General features: G+C 48.3%; 9 protein-coding genes across 9 annotated transcripts; 6 read left to right on the top strand and 3 right to left on the bottom strand.

Moving 5' to 3' along the window:
- Window positions 1–50: 50 nt before the first annotated feature.
- DFJ58DRAFT_809724 (WD40 repeat-like protein) lies at window positions 51–1,898 on the top strand. Its single transcript, XM_041391368.1, has 9 exons — window positions 51–131; window positions 179–252; window positions 320–435; window positions 493–652; window positions 704–1,133; window positions 1,156–1,266; window positions 1,319–1,480; window positions 1,536–1,637; window positions 1,687–1,898. The coding sequence occupies exons 1-9, from the start codon at window positions 76–78 to the stop codon at window positions 1,718–1,720; spliced, it is 1,245 nt and encodes a 414-aa protein (XP_041239229.1). The 5' UTR covers window positions 51–75; the 3' UTR covers window positions 1,721–1,898.
- A 14-nt stretch (window positions 1,899–1,912) lies between these two features.
- Window positions 1,913–3,391, top strand: DFJ58DRAFT_86267 (uncharacterized protein). Its single transcript, XM_041394076.1, has one exon. The coding sequence runs from the start codon at window positions 2,084–2,086 to the stop codon at window positions 3,236–3,238; it is 1,155 nt and encodes a 384-aa protein (XP_041239228.1). The 5' UTR covers window positions 1,913–2,083; the 3' UTR covers window positions 3,239–3,391.
- A 456-nt stretch (window positions 3,392–3,847) lies between these two features.
- On the top strand, window positions 3,848–6,136 carry DFJ58DRAFT_86219 (heterokaryon incompatibility protein-domain-containing protein). Its single transcript, XM_041394064.1, has 4 exons — window positions 3,848–4,166; window positions 4,229–4,300; window positions 4,347–4,427; window positions 4,477–6,136. Exons 1-4 carry the CDS (start codon window positions 4,089–4,091, stop codon window positions 5,836–5,838), a joined length of 1,593 nt encoding a protein of 530 aa, XP_041239227.1. The 5' UTR covers window positions 3,848–4,088; the 3' UTR covers window positions 5,839–6,136.
- Window positions 6,137–6,210: 74 nt separating this feature from the next.
- Window positions 6,211–10,375, bottom strand: DFJ58DRAFT_809713 (argonaute-like protein). The gene is made up of 19 exons (XM_041391367.1): window positions 10,035–10,375; window positions 9,724–9,893; window positions 9,560–9,675; window positions 8,889–9,441; window positions 8,687–8,842; window positions 8,498–8,638; window positions 8,417–8,442; window positions 8,237–8,370; window positions 8,119–8,183; window positions 7,956–8,065; window positions 7,888–7,903; window positions 7,757–7,836; window positions 7,610–7,701; window positions 7,402–7,559; window positions 7,264–7,351; window positions 7,152–7,211; window positions 6,847–7,102; window positions 6,697–6,785; window positions 6,211–6,641 (listed from the first exon to the last, which is right to left on the bottom strand). Exons 1-19 carry the CDS (start codon window positions 10,321–10,323, stop codon window positions 6,466–6,468), a joined length of 2,775 nt encoding a protein of 924 aa, XP_041239226.1. The 5' UTR covers window positions 10,324–10,375; the 3' UTR covers window positions 6,211–6,465.
- Window positions 10,376–11,345: 970 nt separating this feature from the next.
- On the top strand, window positions 11,346–12,953 carry DFJ58DRAFT_86078 (uracil-DNA glycosylase-like protein). The gene is made up of 7 exons (XM_041394016.1): window positions 11,346–11,755; window positions 11,807–11,825; window positions 11,895–11,974; window positions 12,030–12,097; window positions 12,155–12,184; window positions 12,234–12,542; window positions 12,595–12,953. Exons 1-7 carry the CDS (start codon window positions 11,383–11,385, stop codon window positions 12,703–12,705), a joined length of 990 nt encoding a protein of 329 aa, XP_041239225.1. The 5' UTR covers window positions 11,346–11,382; the 3' UTR covers window positions 12,706–12,953.
- Window positions 12,954–14,432: 1,479 nt separating this feature from the next.
- DFJ58DRAFT_809694 (uncharacterized protein) lies at window positions 14,433–15,696 on the top strand. The gene is made up of 9 exons (XM_041391366.1): window positions 14,433–14,493; window positions 14,545–14,642; window positions 14,703–14,775; window positions 14,879–15,031; window positions 15,083–15,098; window positions 15,157–15,199; window positions 15,249–15,257; window positions 15,312–15,355; window positions 15,406–15,696. Exons 1-9 carry the CDS (start codon window positions 14,445–14,447, stop codon window positions 15,548–15,550), a joined length of 630 nt encoding a protein of 209 aa, XP_041239224.1. The 5' UTR covers window positions 14,433–14,444; the 3' UTR covers window positions 15,551–15,696.
- Window positions 15,697–15,857: 161 nt separating this feature from the next.
- On the bottom strand, window positions 15,858–17,425 carry DFJ58DRAFT_809682 (uncharacterized protein). Its single transcript, XM_041391365.1, has 4 exons — window positions 17,002–17,425; window positions 16,627–16,945; window positions 16,528–16,568; window positions 15,858–16,469 (listed from the first exon to the last, which is right to left on the bottom strand). The coding sequence occupies exons 1-4, from the start codon at window positions 17,071–17,073 to the stop codon at window positions 16,026–16,028; spliced, it is 876 nt and encodes a 291-aa protein (XP_041239223.1). The 5' UTR covers window positions 17,074–17,425; the 3' UTR covers window positions 15,858–16,025.
- A 366-nt stretch (window positions 17,426–17,791) lies between these two features.
- DFJ58DRAFT_85974 (thioredoxin-like protein) lies at window positions 17,792–19,288 on the top strand. Its single transcript, XM_041394003.1, has 7 exons — window positions 17,792–17,915; window positions 17,972–18,178; window positions 18,228–18,248; window positions 18,299–18,403; window positions 18,456–18,834; window positions 18,893–19,017; window positions 19,080–19,288. The coding sequence occupies exons 2-7, from the start codon at window positions 18,146–18,148 to the stop codon at window positions 19,125–19,127; spliced, it is 711 nt and encodes a 236-aa protein (XP_041239222.1). The 5' UTR covers window positions 17,792–17,915; window positions 17,972–18,145; the 3' UTR covers window positions 19,128–19,288.
- Window positions 19,289–20,592: 1,304 nt separating this feature from the next.
- On the bottom strand, window positions 20,593–21,825 carry DFJ58DRAFT_809664 (uncharacterized protein). The gene is made up of 4 exons (XM_041391364.1): window positions 21,675–21,825; window positions 21,297–21,615; window positions 21,198–21,238; window positions 20,593–21,139 (listed from the first exon to the last, which is right to left on the bottom strand). The coding sequence occupies exons 1-4, from the start codon at window positions 21,744–21,746 to the stop codon at window positions 20,696–20,698; spliced, it is 876 nt and encodes a 291-aa protein (XP_041239221.1). The 5' UTR covers window positions 21,747–21,825; the 3' UTR covers window positions 20,593–20,695.
- Window positions 21,826–24,211: the final 2,386 nt, after the last annotated feature.

The raw sequence follows: 24,211 nt of genomic DNA, 5'->3' as shown, positions 1-24,211 counted from the left end.
TAGTTGTTTGAAATGTCAAGTCAAGTACTACTAGTAGAGCTGCCACCAGAGCGCATTACGCCTCTTCCCGCTACCATGGCAGAGAAGTCGAATGCCAATATGCTTTTCGCTAACTTCAACCAAGATTTCTCGTGCGTCTTAGACTTATAAAGAAGTGCTTTCTCGAACCGTGTTTTAGATGCATATCCGTTGGAACTCGAAAGGGTTACAGCATAACAAATTGTGACCCATTCGGGAGAGTCTACACCATGAGTGCGTCTTTGACATGTTTTATACGGGTGTCGTGGACACTGAAGTGGCAGGATCGTCTTATGTCTAGATGACGGAGCACGTGGAATCGTTGAAATGCTCTTCTGCACTTCACTCATTGCGCTAGTCGGTGCCGCTGATCAACCTCAGTCTAGCCCACGAAAACTACAGATTGTCAATACAAAGGTGCATATTCCTTAAACTGTCTATATAAAGCTGAATGTCATTTCTTTACACTGACAGCGACAATCCATGATCTGCGAACTGCTGTTCCCGTCCTCCATCCTTGCTGTCAAACTGAACAGGAAAACCCTTGTCATTGTGTTGGAAGTCGAAATATACATTTATGACATATCCAACATGCGTCTTCTACACATAATAGAGACTACACCCAACCCAGAAGGTGAGCGCGCTACCTACCGCTCACCAACAATCTACAGCTGAGCTGTGCCAGCAACATGTGCCCTCTCACCATCCGCTGACAATTCCTACCTTGCATATCCTTCCCCTGTCCCTTCCCCCACCACTCAATCGCCTAGTCAGGCCTCTACGTCACAGGCTCCATCCTCCAGTTACCAATCTGGCGACGTTCTCCTGTTCTCCACACGCTCATTGACAGTCGCTAATGTAATCCAGGCGCACAAATCGCCAATCTCTTTCCTTTCCATCAATTCGACAGGTACTATGCTTGCGACTGCATCCGACAAAGGCACTGTCATCCGGGTTTGGAGCATCCCTGGAGCAGAGAAATTGTACCAATTTCGTCGGGGGACCCGCGAGGCACGGATATATTCGATCAACTTCAATGTGGTATCATCTTTACTTGCTGTCAGCTCGGCACATGACACGGTGCACATCTTCAAACTTGGCCCTCAAAAAGCTCCGTCTTCCTCGTCCAGTAAGAAGAACTGATGGCCTGTCCAGCCCGCCCGAGTCCATTGATGGCAGGGAGGGGCCTGTAGGGATGGATGGAGGGTATGAAGCATTCGCTGACGAACGCAAGAAGAGCGGTGTTTCGTATGTTGATTGTATTCTTCGCAGTCTAAAATTTCTTCCTGATATTGTCTAGCTTGAGTCTTCGTCGCAAGTCGCTGCAGATGACCAAGAGTCTGTCGCATTCAGTTGGGGGCTATCTCCCTAACACACTGACCGAGATGTGGGAACCATCTCGTGACTTTGCGTTCTTGCGACTGCCAACAAGTGGAGCAAGATGCATTGTTGCGCTCAGCGGGTATGATTAAATGTGTTTCTTTACTCCCACCCTGGTTGTCTCATGTTTGGTTTAGAACGCTACCGCAGGTCATGGTCATCTCGTCCGAGGGCTACTTCTACTCGTACAACATCGATCTGGAGAACGGTGGTGAGTGTTCTCTAATGAAACAGTATAGGTGAGCTTTTCGAGAGCATTTCATTCTCAGAGCTAACCCCAAGTAACAGCTTGCTCGACCCTGATTCGGCTGGTATGGAGTGATGTTTCTTGTCTGTTCTCTTCTCGTGGATGGTTTGAAGTTCGCACTCGCTTTGTATAATGTAATCACAGTTTAGTTCAATGAGAAGTACTTACTATACAAGAATAGTCGTATTTTTCTACTCAACTTGCTTTGAAGTTTGCTGGCAACTGCGGTGTTTTCTTGCTGTTCGGAATCAATAGTCGAGGCCGATAGGTCGCGTTACACGTGTTTGTGCTGCTCTGCCATTCTTGCGGCCTGTGGCAGGCCGGAGTTCGTTACGACTGTGACCACGACCTCTCGGCGCAACTTATTTCTTGACCTACATACTTTGCACTGGAAAATTACACCCTCACACTGTCACCGTAACTCTCTGGATCACACTGATGGCTGTAGACAACTTCTCCTACAAGGACAGCATACGAGCTGCTTTGGCCTCGTGTATGCCATGCTTCAGTGGCATAGCGCCTGTCAACTCCAATGATAATTCCCGCAGCGATGTCAGAACCCACAGGTCGCCGTCAAATGAGCTCGAGGGGCTCTTGCGTGACACAGACACAGAAATAGAAACGCTCTCCCTGCACTCTAACATCGGTGCTGGCCGGAGAAAGCCTCGAAAGCGCCCTGCATTCTCGCTGACACTCTTCGGGTACACGTTATTCGGCCGCCCGCCGATTTACCTTTCGGACGATGAAGACGAACGATGGAGGAGGAGAGCACTTGGCACTGCATCATCATCCACGCTCGACTCGGATGCAGCACCACTAGATGCATCGACTATTGCTCGCCTGTCGTCTCCAGACCGCGCAGAAGCTGAGCAGCACAGACGTGATGAGGAAGCACAGCGGAAGGTAGAGAGGAAGGCACGGCGCAGGGAGCGCAGGGAGCGAGAGCGCATGTCTGCTTTGCTCTCACTAAATGGTGGTTCTCTTGTAAAAGGCAGTGGTTTCGAGGGGTTCCAGGGTAGTGGAGAATCTGCGATATCCTCGCTGCCAGCTGATGAATTTGGGCCGTTTGTACGGGGGAAAGAAGAATTGTCATCCATAGGAGGAGAAGGAGAAGGCTCCGAAGACGTTGACGATGCTGACCTCGGCGGGGAGTTATACACCCGCAAGAAACGCCAATCTGTTTGGAGTGGTTCGGGTTCAGACTCTCGCTCTCGGACGTCTGCTTCAGTCTCCAATGGGGATGCAAATATACATTACAACCATCACCAGTTAGCACAAGCTGTCCCACCCTCATACCCACAGACCGAGATGCAGCTGCCCAACCCTGCCAAAAAATCAAAACACCGCACATCAAAACGCTTTTCGCCTCTCTCGTCTTCGACAGCGTCGCAGTCCACGGCACCTTATACTCCCGCTCCGTCCATATCTGCGTCTCCAGCTGTTACTGCATTCCCTGTCCCCCATGAGCGCATAGAGCACGCCATCGGGGGAGAGGATGTACGGGGATTTCCAAGTGTTGGGCTTTCGGGCGCAAGAGGGAAAACGAGAGACAAGGGTGCGTTCCTCGCTAGCCGGGAGGCAGCTCAATCATGAGTGGGAGTGTAATCAAGAGCGTGCTTTATTTTTTGGTATGCACATCTACATCTACATCTATCATGTATGAATACTTATATTGTTCCGTGGATGGGGCTTATGTTGTTATGATATCAGTGATTTTTAGATGCCTTAAGCTTGCATCTTGGTCCGAGAGGACGCTTGACGGCTTGCGAAACATGTTGCGGGAACGTTGTTTTATTCACCTTATGTTCGCGACAGAGACATTGGGTTTGTGCTGTTTGTGCTGGTGGAGATCGCGCAATAATCCGACTGGTGTACCTGCTCAGAACACTTGACATACGTTAAGGACCGGAGCTCAGTTTAATGGACCATTTTCTCCATTTCCGTCTCGTAATCACTACCATACAATGCACAGTGCAGATCGCAAAACGACCAGCTTGGTCTTGACACGTTTGGGGGTTCGTGCCCAAAGCCATAGGAGATCTGGGGCATAACCGCATAGGGCGACGAGGCAGTGACTAAGGTGCGTTGCAATGTGACCATCACTGAAAGACGCACCTCAATTCCAAACTAATACGTACTGCTCAGCGTTATCTGCGCAATACGCCGTCCCTAAATACGCAGCTTAAGGTTTCTGGATAAAGTTTCAAGCAAAGGTCCATTCGAAGCTCACCGCAATGAGCAAAACTTCGAAACTTAACGCGATGCTCAGGCGATGCTGCAGCATGGCACATTACGGGTTTAGGGTCATGGTTTGGGCTATACGCGCAGGATCTCAGACGTCCTGTACCATATAACAAGGAGTTCAACCTCCTTCGTCGACATGGCCATCATTCCCTTTCCTTCTTAGAATCTTCACCAGACTGTTCGCCTCGGTTCAACTGAAATGGGTAACTTCCTGGAAGACCTTGTGCACCAGGTGATGGATATCACCTTGGAGGACGATGACCAAAGGGCACTCAAGGTGAGGGGTAACGTTGTCAAAGTGGAAATTACGCTGTCTTATGGAGAAACGTGTCTTGAAAGGCAAAATTCCACAAGTTGAAGCGAGAGGTCATCAACGATGTCCGCGACATTTTCCCCCACGGACAGATAACTGTACGAGGTTTTATCGGCTGATGTTATATATCTAACCTTCTGCTAGCCGCCGACACTGGGCATCAAAGGCATTAGAGTCAAGCTTCCACCCAAAGATCCCAACGACACGAGTGGCCCAGATCTCCCGGTTAGTGTTGCTTCTTACTCTATCACACCTGACTCATGGTTCATGACAGGGCTCTTCCAGTACATCTGCGATTCCCGAGGTTATAGGCATATTCAATGCATATGTGCAAAATGAACTGCCTACATACCTCATTTACGTGCCAGACAAAAGGCTTGTCGGCCGCAATGAAGTGAAGCGGATGTTCCGCAAAGACGTCGCCTTGATCACGGAGGAGGATATCCACAGCCGTCTTGTCGTTTTAAGGGAATCGTGCCATACAGCAGAGAGGCAGGACGCGATCAGGGATATCGTCAAGGATACTGTGAAATTTGCTGTCCTCTCGCACCGTTGGCTGGACAGCGGCGAACCCACCTTCTACGACATCTTAAAATCCTTTAAACCGTACGGTTATGAGAAACTCGTGAAATTTTGCGAGAAAGCAAGCGAGTTCGGGTGCCGATTAGCATGGTCCGATACGTGCTGCATCAACAAGGACAGCAGCACCGAACTCGAAGAAGCCATCCGGTCGATGTTCAAGTGGTATCGTGATGCCCATGTATGCATCGCATACCTCTCTGATACCACCTCGATCGACGATCTCCACGAAGATGTATGGTTCACCCGTGGGTGGACTCTGCAAGAGCTGCTCGCACCATGGAGGATGAAGTTTTACGTCGGGAACTGGCAGCCGCTCACCAGCGACCTCAATGACAAGGAAAATTTTGAGGTCATAGCTGCGCTCTCGCGCGCCACGAGGATACCTCTCGATGACCTACGTCATTTCCGGCCAGGCGTACGCAACGTCCACGAGAAAATGATGTGGGCTTCCACTCGGACAACTACACGTATCGAAGATGAAGCTTACTCCCTCATCGGAATCTTTGATGTGAGCATGATGGTAGCATATGGAGAGGGAAAACGGGCGTTTTACAGGCTGATGGAAGCTATCATTCGCAAGTGCGAAGAATGGCAGATCTTCGCTTGGGCGGGAACAAGTTCATCCGACAGTGCTGCATTCCCAGACTCGCCGCGAGGTTACTGTCCCCTTAATTCAGTAGACAGCAACGACGCTCTTCTGCCATCCACAGTGTGGCGCGGCGATCAGAACATCGCCATGACGAAGCGCGGGTTGGAAATTAAAGTACTCCTTGTTGACTTGTCAGAACAGGAGGCGACCGTTCACGAGAAGATTGGCACCCAGGACGTCCAAACCGATGCGTACTCCAGCTATACTGCAGGAGTCGTGGACTACTGGTGCTACGATACGAGTGGAGATGGCATTCTCCAGCCAGAGCAGGAGCATCTCTGCGTGTTGCTTCGCCCTGACCCTCATAACCCATATGCTGGTTGGCGCAAGATTACGACACCTAACCTTGTGACCATACGCACAGAGAGCAAGTTGCGGAGGACTCTGACGCCGGTTTGGCTGTAGAACAAGTACACGGCCTCACGGATGGAATGATCAACTCCTTTCCTGTGCTCCGGGCTACTCGGGAGGTGACACGTGTATAAGACTTGACGTGCAGAAATTGAGTGAGGAGCTTTACTCCTTTGTGTCCTCACTAAATTCTACGGCCCATATCACCATCAAAGTACATTATAGATATATTTTTTTTCGAATTCTCTCTTTGATTTTCCCAATCACTTCGATCTAACCTTTTACCATTTCTTCTCGTTGCGTGCAATGACAGCTCACGGCCTCAGGCCGTTGTGTTACATCGTCTCACTGCCCCCCTGTATCGTGAAAACACTTATCTAGAGCTCACCCAGTGCACTTGAACCTTGATCGATCTGATCGGTCTTCGTCGAACTGGTCAATGCTGTCTGCAACGAATATCACAGCATTACATTTCGTAGTATCAGTCCGAACATAGTACGTCAAGCAATGCGGGTGGCCAATGGTATTCGTGCAATGTACGTATTTTTTACAAGGAGAGGTGTGATGTCATGAGACTAGCGGAACGGGATTAAACGCGGCAAGAGAGACGAAAACGAAGATTGTACGAGCAAACTAACAGTCATTTGCTTTGAGGTAATTAAGCGGGTAGAGTAACATTGTTCAAGAGAAATACATCAAGCTTGCCATGTTGGCATGTAGAGGCTTGAATCCGCGTTTGTAAGCTTCCAAGGCGCCCTCAGCCTGGGCTGAGTCGAGCTGGGTGGCAGAATCAGAGAAATCAACGTTCCCTTGAGGGTCGTAGTGGTTCTTAGCGCGGGAGCAGACGATATCGGCATCTGATGAGTAGTTCAGCCACATCGTTGGCAGCCAGCGTCTCGGCCATAGACTTACAATATACAGGAGCGGGTATTGAAACAGACCGAGTTGATCGAGCATACACATGGCACAGAGCGAAAGACAGAGACTGCAGACCATCGGCACTAGATGCATAACCGTTGTCAGCATACAATCTACTGCATAGGAACATGGAGGTGAGTTCACCTGAATTCGTTCTCATCGTAGAGAACATTGTAGTGCGCGGGGCGACTCGTACCGAGCAGACCGCCATGGCTCTGCAGATACCAGTCGAACTCCGTGGGATGGGCAACGACCTGGTCGACTACAGTTCCTGCGAGGCAATTTCCGCTCTTATCCTGTTCACTAGGTCCTGAGCCACTGGGGAAGAAGCGAACATGGTGACGCTTCGCGACCACGATAATGGTGATCTTGGGGTTGATCTTCAGCTCCGCGCAAGCCCCTGGATAGGTTGTCAGATTTCGACTGTCCCCCAAGTAACATGAACGTACCTTTGATCGACTTAAGTTCGGAGTCAAGAACTTGCTTGAACTGTCCTTCCGAAACACCGTCTACGTTGCATGCTCAGCAAATGGAAAGGTATGAATGGCTTCCGCAACGAACCTCTGTAAAAGATGAGACGCGCAGGAGCAAGATTCCCCGTCTTCTTCTCCGCGAACTGGCGATACTTCATGTACATACTCAGGACGTGCTAAGGGTGCGCAATTAGTGCCAGAAATCCATACAGGAAAAACCACTCACCTTCGTCATATCCTGAAGGTCTTCGATGATCTCGACACGAGAGGCTTGAACGCGACTTGTTGCGATGTATTTGGCGGTGTCTGAGTCTACATTGCCAACGAGTGCAGTGAATGAAGGACGGCCATCAGACCCAGGCGCAGGATGAATCACGTCGGCACCTGGTGGATCGTTTGACTCCAAGATAGGGTAATGCAACAATGAAGCTTACCCATGACGATGGTAGGGTTACGAGGGTCTGTAAGAACCGATACCGACTGGGGATCGGGAATAGTGTTGATGCCACCTAGCTTGACATTAACCCTGTTACGAGCAAGAAATCAAAACGAAATTTAGTGTTCGATGGATGACTACGCACTTGAGGCAGACGTTCGCGTAATACTGAGGTTTTGCGCGGAAGCACTTCTGACTCTTTAGGCACTGGGTCGCAACACCAACCTAAAGTCATAATTTCAGAGGTCATGTAGCGGGCCCATCAAGCAGTCTTACTGTAATGTCTCCAAAGCTACACAAAAGGCCATGAGTCATTAATACAAGACGAATGTCAAGGAACTTACTGTTTAACTGCAGTGTAAATATCATTGCCGTTCTCGGGAAGAACTACAACGATGAGCTGTGGGCGCTGTTTAGTCCTCTGGAAACACTCAGTGCCAGCGGCACGCAGTTGCTGAAGTAGGTGTTCGAGTCAGATTCAAACGGTCTTCGCAGAATACCACTTACCTCCGCAATCCGGCCTTGGCCGTTTTGCCAAGTTACGATCGGCTTATCGTCGGTGATACGGATACCTGTTGGAATGTGTCAAAATTTAACCCAAGATATTGTCGTATAAACCACTGACCAACGTCTCTGAAACTCCTTAGCATGCCGTCGATCATGTCTTGTGCAGCCTGAGGGTTGAAACGCTGCTGTCTCTCATAGACTACAACGATCCACCTGTCAATAGATGCAGGTCTGAAAAATCGCTTATCGATCCTGGAAACCTATGAGCAACGAAGATGTATTGTATAACAACACTTACATATTCCACGCGCCGTTACTTGGTGTCTAGGGAACAGGAAAAGATCAGTACACAGCAAGGCAAACAGACTATATTACTGACAATGGTAGGCTGCGCGCTGCCCGGGCCGTACTTCAATTTTGGCGGTTGCAGGACACGCGCTGTTACTGTAAGCGGTCCAGTAGTATCTTCAACGTGCATGCCGAATTGGCGCACGTATTCCGACTGGCCGTATTGAAGGACCTAACGAGACTGCTGAGCATAGCGCGCTGTGAAGGACGAAGGTCATACCGAAAGACCATTCGTGATACTAGCCAGGCGGTGCTCAGGTCGCTTTGTAGCGAATTCCAGAACGTCCTTGGTTTTCTCAGGAGGAACCTGCTTCCGCATTATTTGACCTGGTGGAACCGTACACAGTTCTAGAGGGATCAAGGCACCGCTGCCAACCTACAAACCTGATGAGATGATTCGGGATCTACTGCGAACAACTTACCTCAATGCAAAGGTTGTTTGGGAACCTCAAAGGACGGTTCAGAATGGTCTGGAAGTACTGAGCCACAGTCCTACTAGTTCCATCCCGCAAGGTGAAACTTAAATCCGCAGCCCCTGCGCTGCTCAATTTCTTGACGACTCGAGGGGTCTTGTTTTCGCCGGCGTATGTCGTTTTGACCCGAATACCAAAAATAAAACGTTGCAGACGGATTCGTTCACGATCGGGTAAGCCACTTCGCGGGCTAAGCAACGCGTGTTGCCCAGGTCTACCTAGGAACTCGAGACAGATATCCATCAGTGCTCCAGACTTATACATCGTTCCAGTCGAGATATCGACATTGACGAGGAGCTGCCCGATCGCGGGTCTCACTGACTGGAAGTATCCGCGCCATAACACAAGGCCGGAGCCGATATCTTTAGTCTCCCGATCGGTGAAGAAAGACCGAACATTAAATGGGTACTTCATCGTTGGTTCCATACGGACGACAACATTCAATGCCTGCAGGATACACGACGTTAATGATCGATTGAAGTGTCCCTCAGAAAGATACCTACTGTCAATGCGGTTAAAACACTGTTGTCATGTGATTGCTGTCCTTGTATAAAACGTTGCAGGACCCTAACGAAGACGAATTCCAGTAACGTAACGTTTAGAGAGGTAAAATAGCCTACTCAGGGTTGATTTGTGCAACCTTCGTCAGTTTAATCTTGTATACCTTGGGACCGCGACCTCCCGTGTTCTCCCCCGGACTTCCGCGATTAGGATCATCGGAGAGGCAAACATCAAACTACATAGATGTAAATGATGAGTATAATAGCATATCACATAAGCACACCTCTTGACTATTTTGCGGACCAAAAGGTAGTTCCCTGGGGGCGAAGAGGTTCTTTCGCCCATCGTAAACGGCCCGAGGTGTAAAGACATCGACGGCATCGATAGTCTGAAGGTGATGGATCAAGTCCATATTCAAACGCGCCGGAAGTGCCTTCTCATCAGGCGAGATAACTGATCGCATAGATTGACGCAATGATCAACGGTAAGTCACACAAAGTATCATTAACTTCAGTACTTACCCACTGAATCGCAAAAAAGAAAATCGGATGAAATCAGACAAAGGGACGAGATTTTAAAAGAGCCACTACCAACCGTCGTAGTGATGGATAACGCTTTCTGGGAGACTAATCTTGAAGAAATTAGAATATACAGTCACTGCTCTGCCTGCCGTTCCATATCCAGGTCGTTTTACCCCCACGGCCTGAACATGGCTTCCAGGCAGAGCGGCGGGACCAGTGGGAGCTTGAACTGCTCCACCTCTAGCTGGGCCGCCGCGAGGAGGTGGTCCACCGCGAGGGCCGCCGCGACCACCGCCACGACCACCTCTGCCGCCGCCGCCGCCTCCACCGCCTTCACGAGTCTGTGGTGCACGAGGAGGCATGATGAAGTACAAGTAAAAGAAAGAAACTGATAACTAAACAACAAAGCGTGAAACCTTGAAGGAGAAGTCCCTTTGTTTGTTCGACTTTAGGCGTATATGGTTCAATACGTAACAAAGGCTCCGTTTCAAATAGCGAGCATCGGCATGGAACCTGGGGCGAATACGTTCGCCTCGTGGCAGCCTCAAGAGGCAACTCTCAGTAACTTCTATGTTATCGCCGACTTGTGAACCGGGTCATGGGAGGACAACTACTTGATTCGAATCAAATCGGATCGAATATTTTCTTGTGCTGTCATGTGGTGCTTTTGCTTTTGGAAGCGACAATCTTTTCTCCATAGACTTCTTGCCTACCGTATAAGACCTACCGCATGAGATATTGTAGGTATCAGGACCTCGGTCCGCGGCGCAGCACTTGCTGCGCAACATTGACTTCCGAAGATCTTCTCGCACAAGATTCCATCGACTCTCCACACTTAAAAAAACCATATCGATATCTTGCTGTTATCCAGCAGCACATCATCGGCAGGGCTAGACTCTTTGCCTAGCGGCCTTGCAAAGCCTGAGGGTGCACGAACCTATGATCAAAGGTATGAATCATGGTAGTGGTCGTGACCTCGAGGTGTTGTCTCTGGAACTTACTGTCAAAGATGTGTCACATATAGCGATGTACTATACTTGGCACCCCACCTGGCGGGGGACGGTCCGTAGGGACTCCGTACATAGAGACAGGTGAAGTAGTCTTTTGAGACACCTCGGCTGTGCGATCATTATAGTCTGAAGCAGCTGGTCCAAGGTCCAGACAGCTGCTGAGTGCATTTCTGGATCTGGCATCATGCGTATGTACGACGCTGGGCTGTTACATGTTCATGGAAGCGTTCTTGCAAAGGAACAATTGGTCCTCCGAAGTTGATTCTGTTTTACGCCTGCAAACTCGAAGAGAAGTCGTATACTAGTACGAGTATAGTCACTAATCAAAATGTTAAATGACTATCTACGCCTCGCGTATAATTTTCTCACGGGGGCTCCTCTTAGCTCCTCTTCAACCAGGGATTACTCCAGATGTCTTTCGAGGAAGACCGCAACGACGGAGAGGCGTCCGTTACAGAGAATTTTAGGGAATCTGTCACCAAGTTCACATTCTCAACCCCATGTCAACCACAGCTCGGTCCAGCAGTCGCTACGGTCCATAGTTCCGAGCTACCAACCTTGCGACGTTCCTCCAGAGTCGCTGCGGTCGCGACATCTCGAAAGCCAGGAATCAAGTGCGAAGTTGATGCCTTGATTTCAACATCACCTGGAAAGGGTAAGCGCAAGGCACCTAACGCAAGTCTGTCCAAGAATGCCGTCAAAAAACTCAAGCGAGGATATGCCCCACCGGAAGCGTATGCTCATCTATCACCCCTCACAGATTATCTAGCCTACGGGCTCGACGGTGTGTAATAACTTCACCATTCCAATCTTGTCTAAGGGTTTTTCTGTGTAGTCGTTTTCTGTGGAATTAAGTGGGCTGAGTATCTTTCGGATCATATAAGCTTCTGACAGAGCCGCTGTAACATCAATGTCATACTCAGTCCAGGTTATATGTCCGCCCAGAGAGGACACCACTTTGCCCACCCATCGAATCACTTCTGGAAGTGCCTTCACCAATCTGGCATGTCGTCTTCATTGGTGACCAAGAACGAAACTCTCAACCATAGACTTCTTAGGGTTTACACCTAGGTTGCTACCACCCTCGGAGGATTCTTCCTTACCACAAATATTTAACATTGGTTTGGTCAGCTTAAAATATTTCTTCTGTTTACCGCCTAAACTGAAGTGCTTCAATCGGTAGACGGATCTAGTTGACAGACCATCCGCGGAGGTTGTCACAGTACTCGTCTTTCAACTGCGTGCTAACGTGCCAATCTCAGGCAGCAGAACTGTCCTCTTCAGAGCGTGTCTCGTCTGTACCTATCCTGCTCAACAAGCTTGCCCTCCACCGGCCAAGATTTCTCTGTCTCGTCGGTATATCTAACTGGGAGATACTCCAAAAGGCGCTTTTGCAGATGACTCAGACGACTGCCTCTGGATCAAAAGCATCCCAGGCGCCGGCCAAGAACATTGGATTACAGCCATTCAAGCTATGCTATTCAGGTCCTGTCAGCGATACCTCCGCGAACATAAGCGAGACATTATTATTCGTGGTTCCTAGCACATCGGGCCTTGTGACGCAGTATCAGGTCAGGATTACAACGTCACTTTCACAGCTTTACTTGCTTAACATTTTTATAGCTCCCTGCCAAAGTCGAGTTTTTTGCTCAGTTGAAGAGCTTGGTTGATCGGCCGCCATCGGAGTTGGATACATCGGAAATGAAATGTATCGCCGTACCGCATAATCCATAATCTATGAAAGCCATCTCGAAGCATCCGATCATCACCGTGTGCACCACTTTGATTTCCAGAGGCAGCCAATCATCACTTACTACGATGGATGACATATCATTTTACAACCCTGACGAGTACACATGGACCCATATCTACCTGCACAATACTGTCCTCGAAATATAATACTTTGTCAGCGTCACGATGTTCGCCCACTTCGATTACAGGGATGCCATATTATGGACTCTCCGGTGCCACCACGATTCACGTACGCTTTGTGCACGAGAGACCTCGAGTGTGTGCGTGTGCTAATCATCAGCACAATGGCAATATAGTCATGACACGTGCACCAATAACAGCCTGAGGATTAACCGAAAGATCTATCGCTATCATCTTGTCATCCTTGAGTACGTGTTTCTAAACTTGGGCCTGGTCTGGAGCGACCCAGTACTTACTGCATTATAGAGTTCGCTTCTTTGTAGCCACAGCGGCAAAAACAGTCCGAGGTTCCGTTCCCTGCTATAGAAAGGACCTTATGACAAGCTTTTGAATGGTATCGATGCAAATTCAAGAGCTAGAGCTGCTGCCTGAAATGGAAGAAATCGTCATGCTGATACGGCGATTGGCTAAAGCCGACCTGTAAAAAGGATTTGGGGCACCTTGGGTTGTTCGTGTTATACTCACCACCTTTTCCGTGACTCCGCGCCAGGTCACTAAGGGCGCAGGGCGCTTCGGTCGTAACACGAAACATTACAATTGTAAATTGTCGCACTCGGTTCTGGCCGAGTCGCTAATTTTAGCACCGAGGTGTGACAGCTCGAAGTAATAAAGTCACATCGGAATGACTGAAACTGGGATAAATCAAGTAAGACTCGACAAAAACTGCTATATAGTAGGGCTATTTTTTCGGTTTCCTTCTTTTAAGACCGCCAGGCAGTAAAAATACAGTGCAGACGGCAAACAGAGTTGGCAATCTCGGTGAGCAGGTTTTGCGAATGTACTAGTATTTCTGGAATTCAGGACGAGCGTCCCGCTGCCCCGCAGGCTATTTCATCACACCTTGATCGATGTGTCATCACGCCAGCGCTGTGCCAGCGATGGAATGGTTGTATTTGATTTCTCGCATTCGAGCGCAACAGCCTAGTTAATGAATCATCTAGCTATGTGCTTGTGACTCGCCGATGTGACCGAGGAAGATCTATCTATGATCTTTCGAACTAACTGCGCGTGTGCAAAGTGATATATATTGCCGGATACTACCCCGGACATCATCTACGCCCTTTCCTTGTTGCATAGTCTCGTCGTAATGGATGCTACCGAAAGTCAGCAGTTGTGAGTGGTCCACGTACATATCTTGATCGTGACATTTACAGTTTACCAGGGCAGTGGCTGTGCGCACGCACTCGAACGTCATCCTTGTGGCAAACAGTACTGGTGTTCTTTATCTGTCCTCAGAACGATAACACAATATTCTAGGTATTCTGATGTATGACCATATGGCGACCCTCACTGAAGAAATCATTTTCATCTGGCGTCGTCCAAAAGCACTGTTTGCAATGACATTTCTTGTCAATCGCTATTTCGCACTGCTCGGCAACATCTATGGCTTATTTATTGTTTTCATGCCCATTCCAGATCAGGTTTGATCATTTGATCATGTGCGTGGCAGACTCACAACTTATTTCCGCAGAGGTTTGAACTCCTGACTCTTGAACATTTGTTCATTTGTTCAACAAACATTTCATAGCTGTGCGAAATATATGCTATACAGACAGCTGTTTATTTTTTTTCAACAAGTGATCGTTTGCGGTGAGTTCGAATTTTTTCGCTAGTAGAAATTTATGAACTGAAAATTTCCAGTCATATTGATCATTCGCACTTATGCTCTCTACAATTGTAGTAAACGCCTGCTTATTTGGATTACATTGATTTTCATTGGTCTTGTGGGAGGTTCAGCTGTACGTGTTCAATAGAGTTTTGGACTCTGCAATTTGGAGTCTACTAATAATTTCTACTAGGCGGGAACCTTTGGACAGTATGCAGGGAGTTTGACGACCGGAGTTGGCTGCTTCGAAACATATACAGCGGAGGAGTACGTCATCATCCTCGCCGTTCTGCGAGTCTACTCAAAAGTCGTTGCAGATCTGCCCGTCAGTGAATTCCAAGTTATATAACTTGAAGTCATGACTTTATCAATCCGCAGGTTGTGGAATAGCATGGCTAGCCATACTTGCCTTCGAATTACTCATCTTTGTCCTCACAGTTCATAGGACTTATAAAAGTAGAGGTTTGCTGCAGTTGCGTCTGGTCAGCAGGAGAAATCTTCTTGATGTCATGTTTCATGATGGTAAATTGTTTGTTACATTCATATTGCAAACATTGAATTAACTGAACGCAGGTGCGATGTATTTTGGGTGAGGATGGTGGTGAACTCGTGATCCGAGTGGATCTAATTGGCAAATATTCCTTCAGTGCCATGACACTCTGTAATGTACCGAACATTGTGATGTACTATGTAAGTCGACATCCTAGTGGAGTTACAGAGCGCTCACAACTTGAACCAGTTTGGATCAGTGAGCACACAACTTGCATGTGTGTAGGTTAAATACTTGCTGATGGTTTACCAGGGGGCCGTCCGAGGCAGTCTGGGGCTGGCTACATTCACTAGCTGGTGAGTGGTTGGTGCGATAAACAGGAATCGGGTTTTGACTATACTCCTAGCATATCCGTTACTCTCATTTCTCGGCTGATGCTTAACCTGCACAAATCTATCGACTCTGGCATTTTCTCTGTCCCTGTCCAGGACTACGAACACTGCCTCTCGGTCCTAACCACCGAGATCGACGTACAGTCTACGATTGCCTAAATCTTGCCATTGCTAGGTTGATATTAGGTTCCGTTTCTGTATACCGAAATGCAGATATTCCTGTTATGTAGACAACAAGTACATTACACCAATTACCAGTTAATATGCATTTGTTAGACGAGACAGACCCGCAGCCAGGAGAGCAGCAATGAATATGCATCATGATCGACTACTATGTGCTGCAAGACACCTTGATCCTATTGTGGCCCTGCGATATAGAAATAATTATCTTATTTCGGGCCTGGAAATTTCGCTATGCAAAGTCGAACACAGTCAGGGTGACATCGTCGTTCTGATCGATAAGGAATCCGAGCAAACGTTCCCTTTAATTCTGCACGATATAAGAACATCTGCCATTATCGTACCCCATAAAGCTCCTAATTAATATTAGTCCTACTTCACAATTAAAAAGCCCACCCTACTGTAAATCTTAAAGAGTACCTAGTTCCACAAAGTCTCGTGCACGTACATATCATTATAACCCAAGAACCTCCCCAATAGTCAACCAGCGGTGCCCCTCCCACAGTGAATTGTCCTTGCTCGCCAATTCCGCGTCATCCGTCTCTGTGTCGGGGTTCCAGCCGCTACTTGCATTTCCGACGTCAAAGCTCTGCTGTAATTTCGTACCGAAGTCCGCGGCGACTACACCCTCTGTAGGAAGGGCATCACAGTGTACCACAGGTACACTGCCCTTGTATAGGGCACCAATCTCCGAGAGCGTTGCGCGTTGTCCTTCGATGTGAACTTCAACATCAAGTAGACGGGATGGTGGTTGAGTAGTAAGAATATGAGCCACGTATCCTGCAACGTCGGATTGCGCAGTGAAGGATCCCGGCATATCTCCTTTGCCCACGATATGAAACTTGCCAGTCTCAGTGACTGCAGTGAGCCACGGCAAGAAGTCATGGAAAAATCCATTCTAATGGACGTATCGCGTTCAGTGCATCATACAGCAAGACCAACAAATAAAAACTCACAAAGATACGGAGAGTGGGCAATCCAATGGATTTTGCATACACTGTGAACGTAGGGTGAGTCTACACTGTGAAGTGCTATCATTAGCTGTAATCATTCACCTGCAAAGGCACGCTTTTCATGAGCCAGACCAACTCCTGGCGATGATACGCCGAACTCGCTGGGTACAAAGAGCTTCACACCCGCCTCCTTTGCAGCGTCCGCGAGAACGTCCTGGGCAGCTACGCCTCCGAAAACAAATGTAACAGTAGAAATGAGAACTTCTACTTTGTTTTCACGAAGGATTGCCGAGATCTCAGATGCAGATGTATAGTCTGCACGCACAACCTTCAGGTTGGGATCATCCTTGGGGAGTGCAGAGGTATTTGTGGAGGTTGGTCGGGTGATGACGAGAATTGGAGCGCCAATCGCCAGGAATGCCTGACAGATACCGGCTAAGGACGACACTCGAATATGATATTGTAATGAATGCTTACCTTCACGATAGGAATCCCGATGTTAGGGCCTGCGCCGACAATAGCAAAGGACTTGAAAGGTGCTTCAGACATGCTGTGTTGTGTCGTGTTACTGAATTCTGGATTTTACATCCTGAATGTCATCAGCTTATATATTGCCAGGTCGTTCGTTTCGAAGCGCTGCCGAAGGCACAGTGGGATGCAGCCAAGGCCAGGAAGCCAAAAACATTCACTGCGGAAATGAGACCTTACTCATGCACTGTCATACCCCATGTGGTACGTAAGCACGCAGCTTCATCCGCAGCTGAACGTTTGGACCGCTGTTGCCATCGTAGACGGTACAACTCCCATGTGGTACGTAAGCACGCACCTAATCATATGCCGAAGGACTCGGCGATTCAGCGCAACTGGGATTACACAGGAAGGCAAAGGAGCACAAAGCGTTCCTTTAGGAGGTGCCACAGGCACCTCAACTTACTAATCATCTCAGGCACCACTTTTCGGTGCCTATGAGCGCCTTTATGGCTCGGACGCGAATTGCTTCCGCGGGATCAAACGCCACCACGTGACTAACCTTACGTACATTACTGGAACAACGACTACTCGAACGATATCGTTCCTATCACTTCGCGTGTATGATGCTACGGGATGCTACGGTCGCGAGCTTTCGCGCTTTATTTTGAACCATGGCACCTAGACATCGACCTGAGGAAGACCAATATTGCGACGTGGCAGTGCCTCCAACTGTGTTAGTCAGACCTTGATAGAGGCAAAATTGTGGTTCCTCGTATAACCTGCTCCCTATGACTGAGGCCGAGGGGACCAAGTGCCACCATTTCAGATGGACCAGGAGTTGAGATCTTTGCAACCAGCCTAGCGCCCGAAAGTAAGTTCTAGCCGCTTCTCGCGGACAAGGCGACTTATTCACATGAATGGTAAGCAAGACTGCTGATTTGAAGTTTATAATATTGATCTATATAACGTGAACCAGGCAGATGAGTCAGTCAGCAACTGACCAAGTCCGTTCGCCAGGCCACTGATTGACGAGAGTTCTGCGAAGCCGATACTAAACCGAGGTCACTTGTCTCATGCATAAATATGAGCATTCTTTCGCCTTGGAGTTCGTCAGCCAAAGTCCTATTCAATCATCATCGTCGTCGTCATCATGCCCGAACAGCTGACTCTATACCTTCACAAGGTGAGGAACGATGGAGATCGGAAGACTTGCCTGACCCATGACTCTACAGCTCTCGCCCTTTAGCCAAAAGGTCAAATGACTGCTGACACCATTTCACGAGTGTCTGACGCGAATCGACAGGTAGAACTGGCTCTTATCGAAGCTAATGCACCCTACAGAGGGTACCACGTTGACCTAGTCAACAAACCAGAGTGGTTTACTAGCAAAGTGAACCCCGTTGGCAAGGTATGTGTGACGGTGACCTGTGTTAGACTATTGCGATTGTGATATCCCATAGGTGCCCACTGTAACATACGGGGGACCCAGTGTCGACCCCGAGGAACCTTCGTCCTTGTCCGCTAAAATCACAGAATCAAACGTCATCCTTGAGTTCTTAGCGGACCTCTATCCAGACTCTGGGCTCCTGCCGAAGGATCCTGTTTCACGTGCCAAAGTCCGTTTCTTCATTGATGCGAGCACTAAACACGTCGAGGCCCCGCTTCACGACTTCGTCCGAGGGGATGGGTCATATGAAAGTGTCCTTAAGGGCATTGAATTTGTTCAGGGACTTCTCGAGGAGAGTGGAGATTTCGCAGTTGGAGATCATTACACCATTGCAGATGCCTGCATCTCTCCGCTCCTCACAAGGCTCAAGATCATCACCGAGACTGACATAGGTAGAGTACCCGCACTCGCACCTTTTCCGAAGAAGTTGACCCTGATTCATGGAATTAGGCCGATTTCCTGTCGGTTTGGGGTTTAAGCTGGGCGAGGAGCTAAAGGGACCTAAATTCACTAAATTCACGAAATACGTCGACCAAATACTGGAGCGTCCGAGCTTGAAGCAAACCTACGATAAAGTGCGTATTTTCCCGCTACCCTGGTAGTAGGTCAAAATGACTGATTGCTACACTGCGTTTAGGAGGGTGTGATCACATACTTCAAGACGCTTTTCGTGCGCACGCAGTGAGCGTATCTACAATATATAAGCACGAGATCAGAAACGCGCAGATGCGCGTACTTGCTCTGCATCGTCGATTCGTTGAAGTTTAACTCATTAATACCTTTGAAAGCCACTGCATCCCCCGCATCAACTTTGCCTTCCAACCAAGCCGTTCATCGTGGACGGTAAATCGAAGAAAGTTTCCTTTGCGACCCGCGTATGCAACTACATCTAATAGTTGTCAAGGTCTGACGCTAGCATGAACCGTGCTCGACCTTCAAACGGATCGCCTTACTGACGGTCAATTGTACACAGCATTGCCGAGGGTGAGAACGCGAAGAGACATTGTCTATTTGCTCAGGCGAACGAAGGTCAAGACGGTGCTAATGTTGTATTTCCCTGAGTTGCTACTGTAAATACCGCATATCTTCGAAGAGCCGACCGCACTTTGGATGTCGTTGCCTACATAGATACCTAGAAGCCCGAGATTCATTGGAAAGAACAATCCAGCCGTATTCCTTATTTGCTCACAGGGGCTAAATGGCTCTGAGCACAAGATCTCGCGCCCGCGAATAAATATATACCATCAGCTGAACCTTTCCACGGGTGGGTCATTATGAGTTTCGAACGGCAGATTGCTTTGCCTATACCATGCTAGGAAGGTATATCGTGCACGGACTATTTACTCCCACTCGACAGGCTTAAAATGGAGCTTCCTACATAGAATTAGAAGTACAGGCAGTCGGGGCAGCGGTAGCCCCCTGACGAGAGCTTTCGCAGGCTCACCTCAGGCAACACTTTCGGTGCCTATAAATATGGCTGCGGTTGATAGCTGCCAAATGGTGCGTGCATTGAATTTTGACGACTCGGCATGTCTTGTGGTACTGACTCAGTAGTGTTATTGTTGGTTTCAACATGCCGCCTGCGAGTCTCGAGAACGGGGGGATTAACCGAGCGTGCTGTAGAGGAGATTGAATTTGTTACACACTCTCCTTTCCCCTGTCACGTTTTCGTACATGTCGTCTTTTCTTCCTCTATAGCATCTTAAAATGACAGGATGACCTTGATCGAAATTGTGTTCTGTAATCCCGACGAGGTGATTGTTATGCTCCAGGTATAACTTCGTGAATATACCTACAAGATCTATGGGATCTGGATGATTTATGTTCCTGCATGGTTACAAATTACCACTATTTCATCTCTCGCAGCTGCAACACGCAAGAAATTTTCATTCTACTTGGACGGTACATCATATATAAGTAATCTACATATGCCTGATTTTTTTTGAAGTGAGTTGAGCAGTGTGTTGAGGTGTTTTGAACATTTTGCATATTACATGCATGTTGCAGATTACCCGGAATGATGGTATGCAAAATCGAACACACTTGGGGCGACATCCACTGATACGATCATCGTGATCGATGAGGAATCCGAGCAAACGTTCCCTTCATTTCTGCACGATATAAGAACATCTGCCATTATCGTACCCCAGAAAGCTCCTACTTAATATCAGTCCTACTTCAGAATTAAACAGCCCCCTACTGTAAGTCCTGAAGAGTACCTAGTTCCACAAAGTCTCGTGCACGTACATATCATTACAACTCAAGAACCTCCTCGATAGTCAACCAGCGGTGCCCCTCCCACAGTGAATTGTCCTTGCTCGCCAATTCCGCGTCATCCGTCTCTGTATCGGGATTCCAGCCGCAACTTGCTTTTCCGACGTCAAAGCCCTGCTGGTATCTCGTACGAAAGTCCGCAGCGAGTACACCTTCTGTAGGAAGGGCGTCACAGTATACCACAGGTACACTGCCTTTGTATAGGGCACCAATCTCTGAGAGCGTTGCGCGTTGTCCTTCGATGTGAACTTCAACATCAAGTAGACGGGATGGCGGTTGAGTGGTAAGAATATGAGCCACGTATCCTGCAACGTCGGATATCGCAGTGAAGGATCCTGGCATATCTCCTTTGCTCACAATATGAAATTTGCCAGTCTCAGTGAGTGCAGTGAGCCAGGGCAAGAAGTCATGGAAAAATCCATTCTAATGGACGTATCGCGTTCAGTGCATCATAGAGCAAGAGCAACAAATAAAAACTCACATAGATACGGAGAGTGGGCAATCCAATGGATTTTGCATACACTGTGAACGGAGGATGAATCTACACCGTAAAGTGCCACCATTGACTGTAATCATTTACCTGCAAAGGCATGCTTTTCATGAGTCAGACCGACTGCTGGCGGTGATAGGCCGAACTCGCTGGGTACAAAGAGCTTCACACCCGCCTCCTTTGCAGCGTCCGCGAGAACGTCCTGGACAACCATGCCTCCAAACATAAATGTAACAGTAGAAATGAGGACATCTATGTTATTTTCACGAAGGATTACCGATATCTCAGATGCAGATGTATAGTCTGCGCGCACAACCTTCAGGTTAGGATCATCGTCAGGGAGTGCAGAGGTATTTGTGGAGGTCGGTCGTGCGATGACGAGAATTGGAGCGCCAATAGCCAAGAATGCCTGACAGATATAACCGGCTAAGGACGACACTCGAAGATGATATTGTAATGAATGCTTACCTTCACGATAGGAATCCCGATGTTAGGGCCTGCGCCGACAATAGCAAAGGACTTGAAAGGTGCTTCAGACATGCTGTGTTGTGTTACTGAATTTTGGATTTTACATCCTGAATGTCATCAGTTTATATATCTTTTGCCAGGTCGTTCGTTTATTGAAAGCGCCGTAATCCCAGTTGCGCTGAATCACCGAGTCCTTCGGCATTTGATCAGGAGTTCATGTTGACAAATGGCAAGCTGCATGCTTACATACCACATACCGGGCTATGACAGTGCATGAGTAAAGTATGCCACGGTACGTGAACAAGAATGATATTATGAGCGAGGTAACTACCTGTAAGCTTACAAGCACTTGGTCGAGTCACTTGCTCCCTTCAAGAAGACTGTCTAGAGCGTTGGAAGAGTAACGATAATATTACTTATCGTTACTCTTCCAACGTTCTAGACAATGAGACTCAGAGACAGTCCTGAAGATTGGGAGGAAAGGGAGAGCACTCTGAGCTGATTACTAGATCGACATTTCGTCTCTCCACTGATCGGAGTCGTAGATCGATTGACAAGCGCGTCGAACTGTGAAAGAGGAGCACGGCACGAATTTCAACTGTTTTCCTGAACAGAATATTGTTCGACAACGCGTCAGCCAAAACGATTATAAAGCACTAAAGGAACTCCAAGCAGACGTCGACGACTACTATCTGAGTTTGAAAGTATTCAAACTTTGTGTTTTGTTGGTGGGCTTTAGGTCAACGAAACCAAATTTTTACCCAAACCTATATACAAATATCGTAGAATGCCCAGTGTTCACCGGAACTCACTCCTTGCAGCAGTGCTGCCAGCGTGTCCCATGTCCCATGCGACTCACATCAAGCTCAACACACCCTCTCCCAATCACCAATGCAGTTCGAGGATTATATCAAAATGCGTGTCGTGACGCGGGTGATATCCAGAATAAGAGCCGACGATTGGGTCCCTTCATTCATCCATCGTCTCCCAGAAACCTAAATGTTGACCTGCGGTCATCATGGGCGGTGTCTGCGAGTAGTTCAGCAGTGTCGCACAGTGCATGTGTCGATTTTGATGAGAAGTAAATGAAGTCATCATTCAGTGTTGGGTTGTGGGCACTGGGGATGGCCGCTGTTGGATGTGGGATGCAACTGCCATGCGGGGAGGATGCTGGACAGTCTTCTTCGGCATGGTCCAGCAATGACTTCCCAATCACTGCATACCAGACTCGGACAGTGCCATTGTATGAACGAGAAATGATGCGAGATCCATCCCAGGAGAGCGAGACTGAGAAGACCACACTAGCGTGCCCCCGCAAGGGCTGACCAATTAGGTGCCCCGTTGCTGCATCCCACAGCCGGATAGTCCTATGATACGCTCGAACCAGAAACAGACAGTCTCATCGTGCGAACCAGAAACGATGCGAGTCCCATCCGGCGAGAACGACACTGAGTTAACCCGATCCGTGTGTCTGCGGAAAGGCTCAACCACTAACTGCCCCATCCCTACATCCCACAGCCTGACAGTCTTATCTCCAGAACCAGCTGTGAGGCGAGTCCTATCCGGAGAGAACCATGAAGGCTGTGCGAAAACCCTGCTAAATCAGCCATAATACTTGAATGCTATTAATTGACCGCTCGCCTGCTGACGGAGAAGTATCAAGTCAACGACATCTGGTGGTGTATCTTTTGCCTCATTCGTCGTTGACAACAACGTCCGAATGTCGTGACGAGAGGCTTGTGTACCCTACCATGTGTAAATGCGCAAGTACAGCGCGTTGGGCGTCCATATCAAGAGCGTTAGTATGCATTCTGAATTCCAACAAGGCGGCCGTGGAAAGAGTAAGAAGACGCCATACTGATGTTGAACGTTGAACGTTGAACTGTGGGGTACGAAATTTACTCAGTGTGCACCTGAAAGCGCCAATTGAGGATTGTTCGAGAACGGGTCAGCCCGGAAAGTGTAAAGGGACTCTGGGCGCCTTTATGGCTCGGACGCGAATTGCTTCCGCGGGATCAAACGCTACCACTGGCAGTGCCTCCAACTGTGCTAGTCAGACCTTGATAGAGGGAAAACTGTGGTTCCTCGTATAGCAGGTACGTACAAGTACACTTGAAGTGCAATCATGGAGATTGTATCCAATTCACTAGCGCAGTTCAGGTGCTCTTCGGAAGTGGGGTCTCTGCCAGTGCATACGGTGCCTTCATATCCCCAACCACCCAATCAACCTTCGCCGTAATCATACGTATTTCCTGGACTAATCAGGACTCAACGACACATTGATAACACCGAGGTTCTCCTCGAGATACTGTGCAAGTCAAAATCACAAATGTCCGAGGTTATATCCTCAAGATCATGCTTAGTCTTGGATGGGATGAAAAGTAAAGACTTGCATGGATGTAGTACAGCCTCCTATGATGCACATATATTGAATATCGATACTCTTTTATTACAATACTTATCCCTTCCGCACTCGTATTGCTCCATCCCGTCCTCTGGTCCCTAGTACAACATGCGAGTAACGTGATCATCAAGGA

This window comes from Suillus subalutaceus (genome assembly GCF_016647625.1).
Source record: "Suillus subalutaceus strain FC151 chromosome Unknown DFJ58scaffold_131, whole genome shotgun sequence".
Classification (NCBI taxonomy): domain Eukaryota; kingdom Fungi; phylum Basidiomycota; class Agaricomycetes; order Boletales; family Suillaceae; genus Suillus; species Suillus subalutaceus.
The sequence above is the reverse complement of the archived record's forward strand: the minus strand, read 5'-3'. Positions and strand labels throughout refer to the sequence as shown.

Excerpts from the sequence above, each read along its gene's own strand:
- DFJ58DRAFT_86219 (XM_041394064.1), top strand. The coding sequence starts at position 4,089 with ATGGGTAACTTCCTGGAAGACCTTGTGCACCAGGTGATGGATATCACC. Across the intron at positions 4,167-4,228 it reads ATGACCAAAGGGCACTCAAG|GCAAAATTCCACAAGTTGAA; the intron begins GTGAGGGGTAAC and ends GTGTCTTGAAAG. Across the intron at positions 4,428-4,476 it reads CGAGTGGCCCAGATCTCCCG|GGCTCTTCCAGTACATCTGC; the intron begins GTTAGTGTTGCT and ends GGTTCATGACAG.
- DFJ58DRAFT_85974 (XM_041394003.1), top strand. The coding sequence starts at position 18,146 with ATGCCCGAACAGCTGACTCTATACCTTCACAAG. Across the intron at positions 18,249-18,298 it reads TCTCGCCCTTTAGCCAAAAG|GTAGAACTGGCTCTTATCGA; the intron begins GTCAAATGACTG and ends GCGAATCGACAG. Across the intron at positions 18,404-18,455 it reads AAGTGAACCCCGTTGGCAAG|GTGCCCACTGTAACATACGG; the intron begins GTATGTGTGACG and ends GATATCCCATAG.
- DFJ58DRAFT_809713 (XM_041391367.1), bottom strand. The coding sequence starts at position 10,323 with ATGCCTCCTCGTGCACCACAGACTCGTGAAGGCGGTGGAGGCGGCGGC. Across the intron at positions 9,442-9,559 it reads GTTGCACAAATCAACCCTGA|TAGGTATCTTTCTGAGGGAC; the intron begins GTAGGCTATTTT and ends CCGCATTGACAG. Across the intron at positions 6,642-6,696 it reads AATACCCGCTCCTGTATATT|ATGCCGATATCGTCTGCTCC; the intron begins GTAAGTCTATGG and ends ACTACTCATCAG.
- DFJ58DRAFT_809724 (XM_041391368.1), top strand. The coding sequence starts at position 76 with ATGGCAGAGAAGTCGAATGCCAATATGCTTTTCGCTAACTTCAACCAA. Across the intron at positions 436-492 it reads TACAGATTGTCAATACAAAG|CGACAATCCATGATCTGCGA; the intron begins GTGCATATTCCT and ends TTACACTGACAG. Across the intron at positions 1,267-1,318 it reads CGCAAGAAGAGCGGTGTTTC|CTTGAGTCTTCGTCGCAAGT; the intron begins GTATGTTGATTG and ends GATATTGTCTAG.
- DFJ58DRAFT_86078 (XM_041394016.1), top strand. The coding sequence starts at position 11,383 with ATGTCTTTCGAGGAAGACCGCAACGACGGAGAGGCGTCCGTTACAGAG. Across the intron at positions 11,975-12,029 it reads GAAGTGCCTTCACCAATCTG|GGTTTACACCTAGGTTGCTA; the intron begins GCATGTCGTCTT and ends TAGACTTCTTAG. Across the intron at positions 12,543-12,594 it reads GCCTTGTGACGCAGTATCAG|CTCCCTGCCAAAGTCGAGTT; the intron begins GTCAGGATTACA and ends ACATTTTTATAG.
- DFJ58DRAFT_809694 (XM_041391366.1), top strand. The coding sequence starts at position 14,445 with ATGCTATACAGACAGCTGTTTATTTTTTTTCAACAAGTGATCGTTTGC. Across the intron at positions 14,643-14,702 it reads GTCTTGTGGGAGGTTCAGCT|GCGGGAACCTTTGGACAGTA; the intron begins GTACGTGTTCAA and ends AATTTCTACTAG. Across the intron at positions 14,776-14,878 it reads CGAAACATATACAGCGGAGG|AATCCGCAGGTTGTGGAATA; the intron begins AGTACGTCATCA and ends CATGACTTTATC.
- DFJ58DRAFT_809664 (XM_041391364.1), bottom strand. The coding sequence starts at position 21,746 with ATGTCTGAAGCACCTTTCAAGTCCTTTGCTATTGTCGGCGCAGGCCCT. Across the intron at positions 21,616-21,674 it reads TCGGGATTCCTATCGTGAAG|GCATTCTTGGCTATTGGCGC; the intron begins GTAAGCATTCAT and ends TATATCTGTCAG. Across the intron at positions 21,140-21,197 it reads TGCCCACTCTCCGTATCTAT|AATGGATTTTTCCATGACTT; the intron begins GTGAGTTTTTAT and ends TACGTCCATTAG.
- DFJ58DRAFT_86267 (XM_041394076.1), top strand. The coding sequence starts at position 2,084 with ATGGCTGTAGACAACTTCTCCTACAAGGACAGCATACGAGCTGCTTTG.
- DFJ58DRAFT_809682 (XM_041391365.1), bottom strand. The coding sequence starts at position 17,073 with ATGTCTGAAGCACCTTTCAAGTCCTTTGCTATTGTCGGCGCAGGCCCT. Across the intron at positions 16,946-17,001 it reads TCGGGATTCCTATCGTGAAG|GCATTCCTGGCGATTGGCGC; the intron begins GTAAGCATTCAT and ends GGTATCTGTCAG. Across the intron at positions 16,470-16,527 it reads TGCCCACTCTCCGTATCTTT|AATGGATTTTTCCATGACTT; the intron begins GTGAGTTTTTAT and ends TACGTCCATTAG.